Below are 17,884 nucleotides of genomic sequence, written 5' to 3'. Positions count from 1 at the left end.
CGCAAATATCTAAAAAACTATTGAGTAGTTGTGGCTATAATGATATATTTTCTTAAACTGCATGACGATATATGCAAATCTTCAAGGTTTCAACTAAATCGGTGAAACGAAGGACTTGCACTTTCCTTGTTAGCTTGGCATCGTTTATCAAAGAGGAATTATTATGGAATATCTATAGATACTCTCATAGTCTCACCACGTGGTGGTGGCTACGCAATCGAGCCTCGGGCCTAAATACATAATTAAAATATAATATAAAACATGGTACAAAACATAGTAGCAAATGTCATGCAAAATAAATGTGTCTCAAAATGATTATAGGAAATAATCAAATGAAACAGTACAAAATATAATAAAAAATTTGTTGCAAAATAAGTTACATAGAAAATTACAAGATATTGGTTATGGAACGTCTGCAACATAGGAAGAACAATTAATAATGAGACAGAAATAAAAAATGAAAGAAAATATTGATAATTGCATAAAATTACTGTGCAATGAAATGAGAAATAATTTTATAAAAATGGGACACGTGTTACATATTTACGGCGCTTTAAAAGTCGTAAGAATAGTGGAAAAAGCATGCCAAACAATTATTAAATGTTAAAAGTAAATAAATAAAATAAACAATTCGAAATTAGAAATAAATAAATAAGTAGATGAAATAAATTATTAAAAATTAATGATAAATAAATATATAAATAAATGAAAGTAATTATTTAAAATTAAAAATAAATAAATGGAATGAATTATTAAATATTAAAAATAAATAAATGGAATGAATTATTAAAAATTAAATTATTAAAAGTTAAACATAAATAAATAAATTTATAATTAAACTAAAAAGTTAGTAATTTATTGGCTATTATTTGAACTTATAACGTACTTGTATTAAAATGTATCAATAATTTCCATAAAGTTTATAAATTATTACACTTATTGTTAATAACAAATTATATACAGTATAAATTTATAATAAAAGTGAAAAAATTAATAAATTATTGGCTATTAATTGAAATAATGACGTACTTGTGTAAAAATGTACCTACAATTTGCAAGAAGTTCATAAATTATCGCACTGATTGTTAATAACAAATTAATATTATTATTAACAAATTGCTTAGAATGTAAACTTTTCATAACAGTGATAAAATTATTAAATTATTGTCTATTAAAGCGGAAAATTAATAATTAATAAGATCGGTAAACTTCGAAAATTTTGGAAAGAAGTATAGATATTGTTAAAATTTAACTATATAGACATAATTCGCTCACAAAAATTATTTACTATCATTCAACATTGACACAAATTCATTCAATAATGAACACATTAAACCATGCGTTTTGAAAAATTTAAATAATTCGAATGAGAAGGACTTTAATTTCACATAGGACTATTAGGAAACGGCGTCTATCTCTCAAAGTAGCATACGATACAGTTATAAGAATTAATAATGAAATTTTATACACGTGTATTAGCAACAACGTTTTCTAACGATTACTGGAACATTTTTTGCGATACGTAATAATGACACGGCATTATAAAATACAAAAGATACGGTACTGATTAGATTAATCAATAGTACATGGCTTTATCACGTACACGGTACATTGGGAATTCGTTTTATATAAACGCCTGTTCTGGTACCTGTTACATTTGTGCTGTATGACATCAGTGTTATCAGTTACCACCGTTTAACTAATTTATTGTATTATAAATTTATGTTAATTTCGCTCACGAACAATACTCTATTTAGTATAACATTTTGAAGAGTGAGAGTGACGTCTGTGATTTATAACACGTGTATCCTATGTTAAAACGAGTGACACTGTGTTAATAGAAGAATTAAGCAAATTTACAGCAAATTCATAGTGCAACATTTCTAACATCCCTCGATCGATGTTATTAGGAATTAATTTCATTTGAAAGTAAATACCATAAGAGTATTGAACTTAATGCTAGGTGATAGAATTAAAAATATGCAAACATAGCTGCGAAGGGAAAAATTATTTGAAACTTTCTGCATTCTTGATTGGTGACGTTGGAAAATAAAGCTAGTGCAAGAGCGAAGATATTATCAGAAGAATATTTTGCTATGGTATAATACATTTTACATTAAAGAAGGCAAAGAAAATAGAAAATGAATACGCAAGAATCTACTAAGGTACCACCAAATGGAAAATTTGGCTGGGTGATTGTATTGGCATATTCGTTAAATGGGGTATGTTTAACTTATTAATACACTGCATAATAATAATTAATAATATAGCCGATGTAACAATTATTAATTAATCTTAATGCGATTAATGTAGTAATTAGCGATATATTTAATACAATAATTGACGATATAGATAATATAATAATTCGCAATTCAATTAACGTGATAATTGATAATGTTATTAACATAATAAATGATAATATAGTTAATTAATTATAGAAATTAATGAAAGTAATTCATATTAAATAATTCTTATATACCCGAATTGTGCAAATAAAAATTGTTGTTCAATTATTTTATTATAATAATTAGTAATGCAATTAACATGATAATTGATAATCTTATTAACATAGCAAGTGATAGTATAGTTAATTAATTATAGAAATTAATGAAAGTAATGCATATTAAATAATTAACGTGATAATTGATAATGTTATTAACATATCAAGTGATAATATAGTTAATTAATTATGGAAATTAATGAAAGTAATTCATATTAAATAATTAACGTGATAATTGATAATGTTATTAACATATCAAGTGGTACTATAGTTAATTAAATATAAAAATTAATGAAAGTAATTCATATTAAATAATTCTTATATACTGGAATTGTGCAAATAATAATTATTGCTCAATTATTTTATTACAATAATTAGTAATGCAATTAACGTGATAATTGATAATGTTATTAACATAGTAAGTGATAATATAGTTAATTAATTATGGAAATTAATGAAAGTAAATGATATTAAGTATTTCTCTCCATACTCTAATTGTACAAATAAAAATGATTGTTCAATTATTCTTTAAATTTAAGAATCGAATTCAATGTTCTATATCTTTTTCGTCCTTTTTAGATGATTTCGCAACCATTGTTCATTTCGTTTATAAAAATTTTATCAACCAATGATTGCATAAAAAACACTTTCAATCGCGTAAGAATTGCTTAACTTCGCGATAAAAGATAATTGTAGAAAATTGAAGCAAAATTAAGTCGCTAATGACTTGCGACATATTATGAAACTGTAATGAGAAGCGAGAACATATTTCTTTAAGTAATTATTGTAATGATGATTTTTCGAATAAAATTAGACAGATTTCCGTCAAAATGCTTATTTATCTCTGGTTCAATGTCAACAATGGTAACATTCATTTTCGATTAATATACTTTTTCACCACTTATGGACGATTTCGTATCATTGTTTTATCATATAAACGATAATTTGATATAAGCAATTTTAATACCCAATTATTAAAAATGCGATAACTGTCCTACAATTTTCCGTTACTTATATTGAAGCTTCGTCACACAATATAAGCCTATTATACTTTTACACATATCAATAATGATGGTATTGGTCATTTAGCAATTATTACTAATTGTTTGCCAAACGTAACGACTATTATACTAATAGTATATTAAACAATATACTAAACAAAATGGTTTATTTATAGTGCATTATTAATAATCCTAATTAGATTGAATTATTATTGAATATTATAGTATGTTAAATACTACAAACTAAAATAATATAGTTTATAATAATATTATAAACTGCTACATAATAATAAGTTATATCCATAAGTACTTCAATGGTACTACAATTAAATAATGTAGTGAATAGCTTATTTATAATAATATTCTAAACTGGTACGTCATAATAAGCTCTTTACTGTACTTTAATAGCACTATACTTAAACAGTGGAATAAATATCTTATTAAATAAAATATTATCAAACGGTATATTAAATAATATATTAATGGCGTTAAATTATATTAAATTGTTATTAAATAGTATGTCACACAGTATAGTAAATAGCTTATTAAAAGATAAAATAATATATTTATAGTATTGAATTCTGTTAAATTATTATAAAATAGTACGTTAAGTAGTATAGTAAATAGCTTACTAAATAATATATTAAATGTGTATTAATAACATATTATTAATGATGTTAAATTGTTCTTAGATATGCACCGTGTCCGTTATGCAAGGCTTTGGTCTGATATTTAAAGATACTTTTCCTCGTTTTGGATTCTCTGCAACGGATGCATCGATCATTATTAATACGAATTTAGCTTTTGGTATGATACTTGGATTGATAAATGGTCCGTTGTTACGAACTTTTGGATACAGGAAAATGGCTATAATTGGCAGTCTATTCTTCTGTAGTGGAGTAATTATGACAACATTTGCCAAAACTTTCACCAGTTTAATAATCTTCTATGGTATATTCGCCTGTAAGTGAGATTCACGTACATTGTATACGACATTTAACCCTTTCGCACACTATGGGTGACTATAGTCACCGGCCACAAGAATCAAGCCAAAAATTAAAACAAGTGCTACCGTTCCTCTTAGCTCTCTTCGCAAAGAATTGCAAGCGTTATTGCGATAATTGGTCTTTCTTTTTCTTTTTTCTTCTTTCCCAAAAGACTGAACCCCGAAAGCTAAAAACTGCGCACGCGTAATGTTTCCATCTTTGACACAGCGCTGCATTCTACTGCAGGGACTCCGCGTCGACACCCACTGTAGCGAAAGGGTTAAGGGGGCAGACCAGTGCATAACCTTGAAAAATTCGATTTGTCTTATTGCTTGAAAAAATTCTCCGTCTTTTTCTGCGTAGAATGCAAGAAATCCGAAGTCGAAATTCGAAAAACTCGCGTCATTACAGTGCCTTCTGTCTGCTAGCGTGCGCCCGGAATTGCCTCTGATTCGAGCAAACATTTTTGTCAACTAAATGGTTAACCTCAATTTTCTCAGAACATCGCTTCTGACCATGGTGGACAGCATAACAAAAGAACCGAAGTTCCAATCACTGTGAATTTTGTTGAGCATGTGTCCATGATGCGTGGCTCTGGCACTAATCACTGACTGGGAACCTAAAAATTCGAAAAATTTTTCGACAAAATTTTCTTAGGAACAATTTGTCCTTTTCTATCATCTTCAATTTCGTGATTTTTCTTTGAACTTGTTTGTAGCTCTAAATTTCACAACTGTGGTTAGTGCGGTAGCCATATTGTTTGCCTTCATTCTCCATATTTATTCATCCTTCGCAGAGTTTTTCTCTGCGCTGTATCCTGTCCACCATCAAGATCCGCTCCATTTTGCAGATGGTTAATTCAAGATTTTTTCCCGGACATTTCTGTTCTGATATTTTTTGTCTCAACTTTTCTATAAGTAGTTTAAGGTTAAAAGAAAAGTCTGTGAAAAATTTACATGGCTTCCAATAATTTTCTACGAATTTTTAAAGAAAGGTTATGATAGACGTTATATCATACTGGTCTGCCCCCTTAACAGAAAAATTATCCAGTCTATGACGATGAAAAGAGTACATAAGTGAGTGCAATGTCTTCATCTTATTGGAGCAATATAAAGTGTTACAAACCATTTTACTGAAAGCCATAAACGCTAGTAGCAGTCATTTTCTATTGTTTTATGGGACACTATGATAAATGGAACAATATTGTTGCACCTTTGCCAATGATTGGAAAAGTTACCATTCTTTTTGAACAATTTGTAAATTACTATGCTTATAAATAATTATGGTAAAATTTAGTGACTTTGCTATAAATGTATTTATTTCCTTCCGAGAATAATCATTTTTCTCCAAAAAACACTGTATTCTAGCATTAATAAAAAAATATGGATCGGGACAGCTCGAAAAAAAATAATAATTTTGTTATTTTCTTGTAAAAAACAAAATTTGAAGAAATTGTAAAATGTTGGACCGATAATAATAACTTAGAATAATTTTGAAGTACGTCATAGGGGGCAAAACTCTAAACAATTTCTATTTTAACAATAATTGCCTCTCGGTCTTAGTTTTCAAAATATCTTTTTCTATTTTTCATAACATTATGATAAACTTTATCTGTTTATATTCTTTTTTAAACCGATAACTAAAGTAGTATGGTACGCTTACAATACTTTTATCCTATTTTTATATTTTTTTAGACGTATTACACGTTTATAACACTTAATATAAATCAGCGAATATGTATAATTGCAAATAATTTATTAATTACTCTTTAGTCAATATTAATTTTTAGAATTATTTTTGTTCGTATATTTATTATTTATATAAAGCAAATTTCAGTTTTTATATTGTGTAAATTTTGTCAACTAGTGATCACGTATCAGTAATTGAATCGTTATTATACTTATATAAAGTTATATTTAGGAGAGACCGAAGAAAGTTGATACAATTTTTAGTTTTATTCCAGTTACGTACTTGATTTCAAATATTTTTCAATATACTTTGGACAATAAAATATTATTGTTACATAATAATTTATATCGTGATTTCTAATAATCATTTTATTAATCAGGATAGACTAATTTAGTGCTATTAATGTTATAATTGTAATCCAACCTGTTTTTCAAAAACAATTTTTATGGAAGTGAATATTAAATGTTAATGAATTAATTACTTTTATTGTTATGCTAAATTTGTAAATCTGAATGTGGTTCATGTAAGTATAATTAGGAATATTTTTACTATAGTTTAAGTCAACATTATTTTGAATCATTTTAAACCAATATTGTGCAAAGTATGCATGAAATCCATATGTCATCATACTTAAATTCTGAGAATTGTTTGAGATAAATTAGACTTAAGTTAAGTAAAGATACTTCTTGACATCTGTTTCATCACCTTTAGGTTTATTAGTAATTCTTTCTTTACTTTATTTCATTATTTCAGTGAAAGGTTTACCAACATATTGCTTTTTCTTATTATCATCATTCATTACCACAGTCTTACTCATTGTGTACATCAACGTGCTTAAATAGTTAACAAGAAATGAAATAAAATATATAAGTAATTGAAATAATACAATGAAGCATTGTATGTAAGTAATAGTCATAACGAAGTCATTTCATCTCCAAGTAACATAAAATGACGTCAAATTAATACAGAGTATAGTTTCACACAGCGTTCTCATATAATTTTAAGAATCAGCATAAACATTTTCTTTTCACCTAAATAGCTTCTTAAATAACTTAAATAACTTCTCCTAGCGCACATATTTACACACGTGCACACTGTCGTGATAAAGATCAAATAAACATGTTTTTATACCATGTCTTAGATAAATTATGTATATACATAGCGTCAACAAAATATTTGTATATAACTAAATTCTGTATCAACTCACCTTGATTTCTCTTATATATATGCCCTTATCGTTTATGACAATTTTTCTACTTTCTTGAATCAAGTGATGACCCGAGGGAACAAGATAAAATTTTCCAATATCGAAATATTTGAAATCTTGGGTATCAATGTTGTATCGATATTGATGATAGGGAATTTTATAGTTCAAATTCCAAATTGATGATAAACTGTGAGAATACGTAATACCTTATTTTCTCTATCTACACTACATTGTACTGTAAATAATCAGCGTATATTTCTAATAAAAGGAATTAGTAGTCACAATTTACACAGTAACCAAATGATATTTTTTTAATACAGAATATTTGCATCTTTCATTTAAGAATATTCTTTTATTTAGCATTGGGTACGTGTATGTCGATGTCTGCATTTTCATACGCATTGAACTCGTACTTTACGACAAAAAAGGGACGCGCAATGTCTTTGGCAATGACAATTATTGGACTGGGCCCCATAATTATACCTCAAGTTACAACCCTCTCGATTTCGTATTATGGATCTCAGGTATATCAACATTATATTAATATTACAGTAAGATTAGCTACTAATATACTGATATCAATATTTAATTTATATAAATCAGTATATTAATATATAGAATTAGAAACATATTACTACTGCTAACAATTATATCAGTAAGTATTGATATTAGTAAATAACGTTACTAGGAAAAAAATATGTTTATCTTTTACAATAGTATTTATTACTGGAATGATATACATTCGAAATAAATAATTATTATTACCAACTCCTTTATTAAAAATTACATGTCTCTTTGAGTTATTTGTAAATGCTGTATTATATGTATATATTACATTAGTTTTGCTGTGAAATACATACCCAAGAGTACTAATATATCAAAATGGTAATATATGATATGTTCAAAAACTAGTATACTAACATATGAGCCGTTCACGGCACAAATTGATTAACTCCATAAAACACAAAGTGGGGAAATACAATGAAATAATGTATATTGCTTTTTAAAATTCCCTTTATAATTTAAATTGAAATAAATATTGTAGAATGCATAAATACAAATGTAACTTTCATCTAACGGTATATCAAATTTATAAGAAAAATAGCCAAAAGTTAATCGTTAGTAATGTTACCATTTTTATGTTACTGGAAGAGTTAATCGATTCGGCAAGTGAAAAAGGTAATAAATTTAAATTTTACTAAATTTTACTTAAATTCTGATAAGACGGCACTAAAAAATTCACCGTTATCATTCATGGCTTGCTAGTGCATTTGAGTTGCATTATTGCAACGATTTACATTAGAGTACGGAGTTAATCAAAGTGACCTCTGAAATAAATTATTTATTATTCAGTGGCCAAAAAATTTTTGTCGTTTAATGGTGTTAATCTTAATTATCAGGGAAAGTTATTATAAATATAAAAAGTTACGACTATACCAAGTGTTTTGACACTTATATTTTTAAGATTTTTCAAAAAGTGGAGTTAATCGATTTGTGCAGTGAACGGCTCATATATATGTATGTATGGAATGTAATGAATATAATACCGTCTTTCGTTTTGGCATTAGAAATAAGTATTTTTCGTAGAATTTGCTTTCATAGCAATTATCGACTATTTGCACTATGTATGATTAAGTATTGCATAACGATTACGAAAATATTTTGAATAACGAATATTTTTCAAGCTGTGGCATTATTTTCATGTTTGTATTTTAAATAAAATGTAATATTTAAATAAATAATATTAAATAATAATAAATAATAGTAAAAGATAGTCCTAAACCATATTAAATCTAAATCTATAACTCCAAAAATCGAAACTATTTATTTGGTCAGAAATCAAAACTGTATATACATTTTTAAAATATCACGTGTATTATATAAATAGAAACATACTTACGTGATAGAGCTGAAAACAGTCTGGTAAATATAAGACAACGTCACATTTTTTGCATTATCATTGCCTCATAATGACATGACAGGCATAATTCGACAAATGAGGTGACTGGGTTAATATTCTTTTGTTCTGACTTGGAAGACTGACCACCGACTGTCTAATGAATTAATTGCTGGTAATAGAATATCAATTTATTCATGAATTGTCACTATAAAAGACTAACAAAAATTTTCTATTTTTCGTTATATTATATCTCTATGAAGATATTTTTAAAAGATAGATCAGATCTGAATAATAAAAATATATCCAAGGACGTTAAATTTTTTATACTTCATATTAGTGTAATATATAGTTAATCTTGAATTAAATATTATATTATACATAAATTGCACAAAATCAAATAAAAATAATATAAATATTATTCATAATATAAGAATAATTTAAATGACATCATTTGGTTTTATTATAAAACTAATAAATCGCAAAAAACGAATAAAAATAATATCAATATTATTGATAGTATGAGAATAATTTAAAAGACATCATTTGGTTTTATTAGAAAATTAATAAATTAATTTTATTAAAAAATTCATAACAATCCCTTATAGCAGCGAATTTACAAGCAATACAGGTGATCCTGGTGTATTGTGAGACCCCATAAAATAACGGGTTCATGTCACAATAAACATATACAGTACCATTTAGTCGAAAATTCTGCATATACAATTGAAAAGAATCTTATTCTAGTATTTTCATATTGAACTTTATCATAATATTTTTAACAGATATGAATTTTGTCCTAATTATATATTCCATTCTTTTACAGAAATAAAATATACACGTATACCGTACATAATCGAAGCATTTTTATTAATTTTAATATATGCACAATTAATTAACATATGCGTTATATGTGCATAACTGATTTACTATATTTTATTAGTATTAATATATCAAAAATTAATGCCTCGGGTCTTTTGAGGCTCAAGTCATTCACTGATATGTTGTCGGTATCCTAATAAAAATAAGTTAAAAAGATTTTACAATTGATCGTTTATAGATATACTATAAATATACTATAGAATTTTTGTCATTGCTGATATCTTTTAATCTTGTTCCCTTGGCATTGAATTAATAAGACCAAAACAGTAGTGACTATACTTCAATGAGATAAGGCAAATAAACACAATGGTAATCAAATACTTGTCCTCCATCCCCACCTTTATTTTCGTTCTCTACAAATTGATTTCTTTTTCAATTATTTATAGTAGAAGTATTACTTTTAATATAAATTACATTCGATATGAAAAGACAATTGTTTTGAACAATACGAAATTTCTCAAACCGAACGAACTTTCTGAAATTGTAACAATTTTCGGTTCATAAAAATGAGAAATTTCAATTTTTTTGTAAATAAAATTCGAAATTTCTTTTATTTTTATTTGGTGTATATTGAATGTAAGAAATCAATTTTAATTTGTAATTCTTAATTTCATATTGGAGAGCATTTTTATTGGAAAAAATTTAATTAATTTTACAAGTTTAATTTATTCTTAATTATTTCAGTAAGAACTGAACGTTCTTACGTTACCTTTCAAAAATGCTATTTCTTAATTGTATGTTATAGGGCACGATACTATTATATGGAGCCTTCATTTTGCATTCCTTAGTAGCTAGTACACTTCTTCATCCGCTCAAATGGCACACGAAAGACGCAACTAAATCGAAAACTGAGAATGAGGAATTACTGAAGGATGAAAAAGAGAATAAAGTCCCAGGTAAAAATTATTTCAACATCTAACAAACCCAGACATGCCTATTTAATTATATACATATTTTTTTTATTTTTCTATTCTATTCTATAATAACAGAATAGTAATATAATAATCTATTTTTAATATCATTAATTATTTTATACGAAATAATTAATATCTTCTTTTAAAAATAACTAGTATTTCCCTTCTAATTTATCATTTATACGATTATTTTATTTAAGAGTTAGGTGAATTGATCCTTTGTACTCTAGAAGTATCACTCAGAAAGATTCTAAAGATTTATGATCTATATTTAAGTTGCAGTATCTAAGATAATGCAACGATGCACAGAATACTGGAATAAAATCGTTTTATACGTTAATGTGCACACGATTTCCTTTTTATATCATGTCAGAAATGTCATTCGTTTATAATACGTTTATAATACCTTCATAATGTTTATGGCAAGAAAGCTTGGAAAAAGTCTTCGGGTGCAAACGATTAATAATGAAAATTGATGAATAAAATATTAATGAATAGAAATATCTAACAAAGTATTGAAAAGTATTATTTTCTTCTACGTGTATATTTAATTTCTTTAAACGTTGCACTTATTTTTATATATTCAAATATTTCTGCGATATGAAATTCAAAAATTGGTTAATCTATCACCTTTTATATAAAAAGTCACGTGTATTAAATAAACAAAATATAGTTTAGCATAAAAAAAAATAGTTTAAAAAAATATACATATATACATATAATGTATACAGAAATATCGTAGTAGATAGATAGATTTATTTATTTCAGCTTATACTGCCAGGAAATGGACTCGGTTTTACATTAAGTCTATCTTCATCATCTCGTTCATAGAAGACCTATATATATTCACACATACACACGTGCCCTGTGTATACAAACGTTCATATATACATACATACCCATACATACCCACCCGTACCTCTATACACCTACATATTTTATACAGTATAATATAATATAATATAACATAACGTAATATGATTTAATCTAGCATGGTATAATATAACTATTTTATTTATATCTTACATTTCTTTGGTTTTTCTTTATTGCCATTGATTTTCATGTATTTATACTATTTATTTATTTATTATCCTTTCATCTAGCCTATTCTTATTTCTCTATCTGTATAGTCATTCCGTGTTCACTCTCTCTCACTCCTCATTCCTCCATACATGCATTCTTCTTCCTGTATACATTCGTTCTTTCCTTTTTATCCCCTTATTGTAAATAAATATCGTAGTATTCAGTACGAATATTTATTAGTCAGATAATAAATTTATCTATTATTTATTGAAAAAGATATTCTTTTCATTAATGTCTTCATTCTTGTCTCAATTGAATTACAATTCTTAAACACCCTGTACATGTAATTTATTTTTAAAAAATATAATAATTATTAACAATTATTAAATATCAAATAAAAGATCATACCAATATAACTATTACATTATGAACTTCAATTCGAATGGTTCATGAAAATAATTGAAATATTGTTTATTTTAGATTTGAAAGAAAATTCTTTGCAAGAAGGTAACAGTTGTAAGAATTCAATGCTTGACTTAACAAACATGCAACGAAAAAGGAAAGTAACTATTTCAAGTATCGATCACGATGCAGAAATTGGAAGTATATATGGAATTGATATACCCTATGCTCGACAACTATCAGAAACATTAAATGGTAAAAGGATGTATAACACATTTCTTCAAGTATCACAATTTGTTATTTTAGGTGTCAAGTATTCAATTTAAATATATAGAAGTAACATAAATAAAAATTAAAAGCCATTTTTTACCATAAAATAATAATTTTTTATTTACTATAAAATGATATACATATCCATTTATGAAGAGCTACGTATTTTTAATAATTTTATGTTTCGAATATAATAATAATAGTGATTTTTGAATATGTTACTTCATAAACGAATAATATAATTAATTTTCACGGAAAAATTATTTTTTATTTTTGTATGTAATTAATAAACAATGATATACCTAATATATAAAACATATAAAAAATAAAATATAATATAATATAAAATATCTATATATAAATATAAAGTTCGGAATATCGATGTTTCTTATTAGCATTCGATTAAATTACATAATTTATTTGAAGATGTAAGATTCATTTTTATCCATTTTTTCTCTTTTCTTTATTTTAGAAATACGCAAATCATATTTTTTGCCACCTAATTAATTTATATACAAAGTTTTCTTAAATTTTCTTTAGAATTATAGATATAATACAAAATAAAAGATATAAAGTAATTATATATATATTAATTAGTAATTTATATAAATATGAGAATTAATTTTTGTAAAGGTATAAAATTATTGATTAAAATTTCAATATTAATTATTATTTATTTATATCGTTGTTCCTTATTTCATTGGCGTTAATTAAAAAATGTGTTAATGCAGCTTCCATAGGAGAAAAGGATCTCGATGTCTATACAATGATAGAAAATGATCAAATGCAAAAGGAACGTTCAAGATTTTCAAATCGTAATCGTCGATGTAAATATATAAACTTTTTCAAACTTACAAATGTTAATATAATTTCGAGAACGTAAATAAATGAAAACGTATATATAAATCTATTCTTTTTTTAGTTAAAAGTGTCGATACAGTCAATCTTGGGAGTAGTATTGAAATATTCGAAGAAGCACCGATGAAAAAATGTATTAGTATAAGTACAATTAACATGAATAATTATAATAACACAATAGAGAATGACAAATTATTAGCAGAAAATAGTGCAATTAAAATGTCAAATGCAAAAGTCGACATCAACGAAAAGTATGTACATGTAAACCTAATATAAAATTTTTTCAATGAGATCTGAAATTTGAAAGCAGAAAGTCATTCATAATTTTTTTACTCTTCATTTTTGTCCTATTTCGTTATGTACAATTTTTATTTTTCAAAAACTGTATATAATTTTTATTATAATAATAAAACTCGATCTCTGTAAAAAGGAAACACATGTAGAGTATCTTGAAACACATATACATATAGAATACAAATATATCGTTAAAATGTAAAAATATACATTTTAAATGAGAGAAATATAAATTTATACAAAATTAACACAAAAGTTAACATAAACTACAATTTTAAATAAATACTACCTAGATATTTTTGATTTAATACTATTTCTCATGTTAGCTTATATTGAATTATTTCTTTAATATTAAATTAATCTTATATTTATCTTATTCCTTTTAATAATTTTAGGGAATTTTTTAAGAGAATATTTGCTTTAACTAATCTCACGTATAAATCACCGTATTTAAGTTAATTTTTAATCAACTAAGTAGCATTCTTAATTAACCAAATAATATATAAGTAATTCAATGACTGTAAACAATTTAACATAAAGAATAAACATTTATGTTTAAAATTGTTAACATGAAACTTAATTTATTATAGGCCTGAGGAGTCGAGTAAATGGAAAATATTCACGACGATATCGGAATATTTCGATTTTGACTTATTGCGAGATCCAATTTATGTGAATCTGATGTTGGGAATGTCCATTGCTATATTTGCTGAAATAAACTTCTCTCAATTAACGCCCTTCTTCCTGGTGGATATGAACATAACAACCAAGGAAACTGCCACTATAATGAGTGTCATTGCCAGTGTAGATCTGGTTTTCAGGATTCTTGCCCCTTTTATCGCAGAATGGCTTCATCAACCACCGAAGATAATGTATCTGATAAGTCTATGTCTATTGATTCTCAGTCGATCATGTAAGTATCGCATCATATAGCTTATTACATATAAAATATGTAGGATCGGATTTTAGGTGGATTGACTTAACCCTTTGCACTCGAGAGGTGCCTCTAGGTCACCATTTGATAAAATCTCGAAGCTCGATATTAATTAATATATAAAATTTAAAATAATGTAGCAGTGTGCGAGGTATCGAAATTGAATAATTCTACGTGTTAATTATTATACGATTTCTTATTTGCCGCTCAAAAAATATCGTAAGCCTTATGGAAGAAAATTTTTCAACTCGTACCCCTCTTCAGCTAAAAAATTGTCGAGCGCAAAGGGTTAAGATAGTATTGTGATAGTATTGACGGCAGCTGGATATGAAACAAGAGAGATTCGCTATGGGCACGCTTATTGGATGACTAACGATCCTTTGGCTCTTAGTCACTAGAAGGGTCTAGCTAATAAACGCAGACCAATTTCAAAATCCAAAAACAACTGACACATTCATACTTTCACTAAGGGCCAATGATCATCTTCACCCCACCAAAAACTAACATTATATAAGCATCTACAAAATTTGCGAAAGGCCAGTTTTTTCCCTCTCCACCGACTTGTATGTTTCCGACGTAGCCTTGTTGCTAGAACCCGTATTGTATATAGAAATCCGGGTTCCAACACGCTCCTCTGATCTTACTTAACCCTTTTGCTACGACGAGCGTCTCCGTGAAGTCTCTTCTGTAGGAGGCAGCGCGGTGTCAAAGATGGTAACATTACGATCATGCAGTTTTTAGCATTCGGTCTTTTGACGCAAATCTTTTGAAGAGAAAAAGAAAAGGAAGAACTGACCATCGCAAAAGAGCTTGCAATTTTTTGCGAAGAGAGCTGAGAGGAACGGTAGCACTTGTCTCAGTTTTTTACTCAATTTTTGCGGCCGATGGCTATAATCACTCATCGTGTGTAGATGGCGTCTCGTGGCTGGTGACTATAGCCACCCGTAGTAACGAAAGGGTTAAACTGACTCTTATAAACTGACTTTAGACTTTGACACACTGTCTTTGACTGAAAACTCTTAGACTTTGGACATTCTTAGAGTGACTGATGGACTGACATAGACTTCTTACACACTGTCTGACACAATAACTCGCCTGCGTCCTTGCATTATTATACCATTCATTCTGTCGTTTTTTCACACTCAGGCTTTCCTTCCCAATCATGCCTCTTTCCCCGCAAGTTCGGTGGACTAGGTACTTCAAACACATGCTGCTTTCATAAACTAACTTCCAATCTTCTATTGCACTCGGCTCTGTCATACAGATCCATTCGATCCTCAAACACTCCCGACTCGACCCTCTTTCAAGGCCATAGTCATTCCAATGTGGTTCTATATGATAGGAAAGGGGTATATTTTGGAAAATATCGGTTCACTATCGGTGAACTTTAGTTTGTTTCGGTTAATTCGTATCTTGTTTGGAGTTTATGTACAATTTTGCGTGATTTTCCGCTCCTACATATTCCGCTCATTCCGATACTACATTTATAATTGTTGAATATTACTGAATATCTTTTTTTCATCCCATAACGTAAACTTATTTCATTGCGATTCAGCGTTATTGTTAGTGGATGGATTTGCATCAGTAATAGCCGTGGCCATTGGGTTAGGAGCGGCCAAAGGGGTACGTTCGATATACATGACATTGGTAATACCATGTTACGTGCCAATTCACAAATTACCTAACGCGTCTGGCATTCAAATGATTGTAAATGGCGTCATACTTTTAAGTGCTGGACCCATGCTCGGTACGTACAATAAAAATAAATCAATGGTTTTTATTAAAGATCCAATCTTTACTAACATTTAAGTAATGTTTAGAAGATTTATTTATGTATTAAAACATAGAAGAAGTAAAAGAATGACGTTTCTTTATTCAGAATATATCAATATTAATTATAATAAAAATCACACTATGTGCAATTTATTATTTACTATTTATAGTAATATAATTAAAATCATATCGTATTTACACAAAAAATGGTATAAACGTAGTATTGGAAGTAAATATTTTATTAGAAAAATAATAATTAGGGAATTCAAAGGATATATTATACTACAAAGGAAGCTAAACAATACTTGTGGCCATCATTCGTTTGTATAGAAAAACAATAATGCAAACATAATAGAAATATAGGATATTTTCCATTATTTTCAATCATTTTTACAAGTTAAGTTTTTTACCACAGTTTCGGCAAAGTTTGCATAAAATCACGATCAAAAATAGATAGTAAAATTTTTAATAATTTCTTCAACATTTTGTGTCTTTAAGTCTACTCTCTCTTATATCACCAAAACAAAAAACTTCTAAACAAATTATATTATACCAAAAATAAGAAATATATAACATATTTCATAATAATGTCCAATAATTTAATTAATAATTTTTGCATGCTATTTATTAAGTCAATTATACCTCACATTTTCATTTTTATTATCGTTGCAGGTGTAATGCGTGATAGTTTTGGAAGTTACAGGCCTTGCATAATAGTGATCAATTTTGTTACGGCACTCACAGTAACAATGTGGATAATAGAAATTCTAATTCTTCGAAGAAAAAACCTACGAAAACAAAGTGAGCAACAAGAAGTTTCTTGATTGTGTATGCTACATACTTTCTAGCTGAACAATATTTAAAGAATCAATCTGTGTTTATAGTACAGCAATGATCATTATAGGCAATTAGGTATCGTAAAAAAAGTTTCATTTAATATGTAACGAAAACAGATATCCCAAATTTGAAGATAAAAAATATTGAGTGGAAAGGAAGATAGGAGAGAGCTCTGATTATGTTTGTCCCTTTTTATGGAAATGACTTTCTTCTGCTATTGGGTTGTTGAGAAAATTCGTAACATTTTTGGTAATCGATATTAAATTTTCTTGTTTACTTAATAAGGATAGAGTAAGATTATTTATTATGAATTATTGCCAAATTATGAAAGTTAAGGAACAGAATTATTTATTATAAACTTCTACCAAGTATTGTAATGTTAAATTGGAAAAAAGAATCATTCACTGTGAAAATTTT

General features: G+C 27.1%; 1 protein-coding gene across 1 annotated transcript; it reads left to right on the top strand.

Moving 5' to 3' along the window:
- The first annotated feature begins 1,804 nt into the window (after positions 1–1,804).
- On the top strand, positions 1,805–17,454 carry LOC108552931 (uncharacterized). Its single transcript, XM_017907626.1, has 10 exons — positions 1,805–2,222; positions 4,194–4,464; positions 7,744–7,907; positions 10,908–11,058; positions 12,580–12,756; positions 13,503–13,598; positions 13,694–13,880; positions 14,514–14,836; positions 16,413–16,604; positions 17,303–17,454. The coding sequence occupies exons 1-10, from the start codon at positions 2,142–2,144 to the stop codon at positions 17,452–17,454; spliced, it is 1,794 nt and encodes a 597-aa protein (XP_017763115.1). The 5' UTR covers positions 1,805–2,141.
- Positions 17,455–17,884: the final 430 nt, after the last annotated feature.

Source organism: Eufriesea mexicana, unplaced genomic scaffold (genome assembly GCF_001483705.2).
Source record: "Eufriesea mexicana isolate 0111107269 unplaced genomic scaffold, ASM148370v2 scaffold8635, whole genome shotgun sequence".
Classification (NCBI taxonomy): domain Eukaryota; kingdom Metazoa; phylum Arthropoda; class Insecta; order Hymenoptera; family Apidae; genus Eufriesea; species Eufriesea mexicana.
The sequence above is the reverse complement of the archived record's forward strand: the minus strand, read 5'-3'. Positions and strand labels throughout refer to the sequence as shown.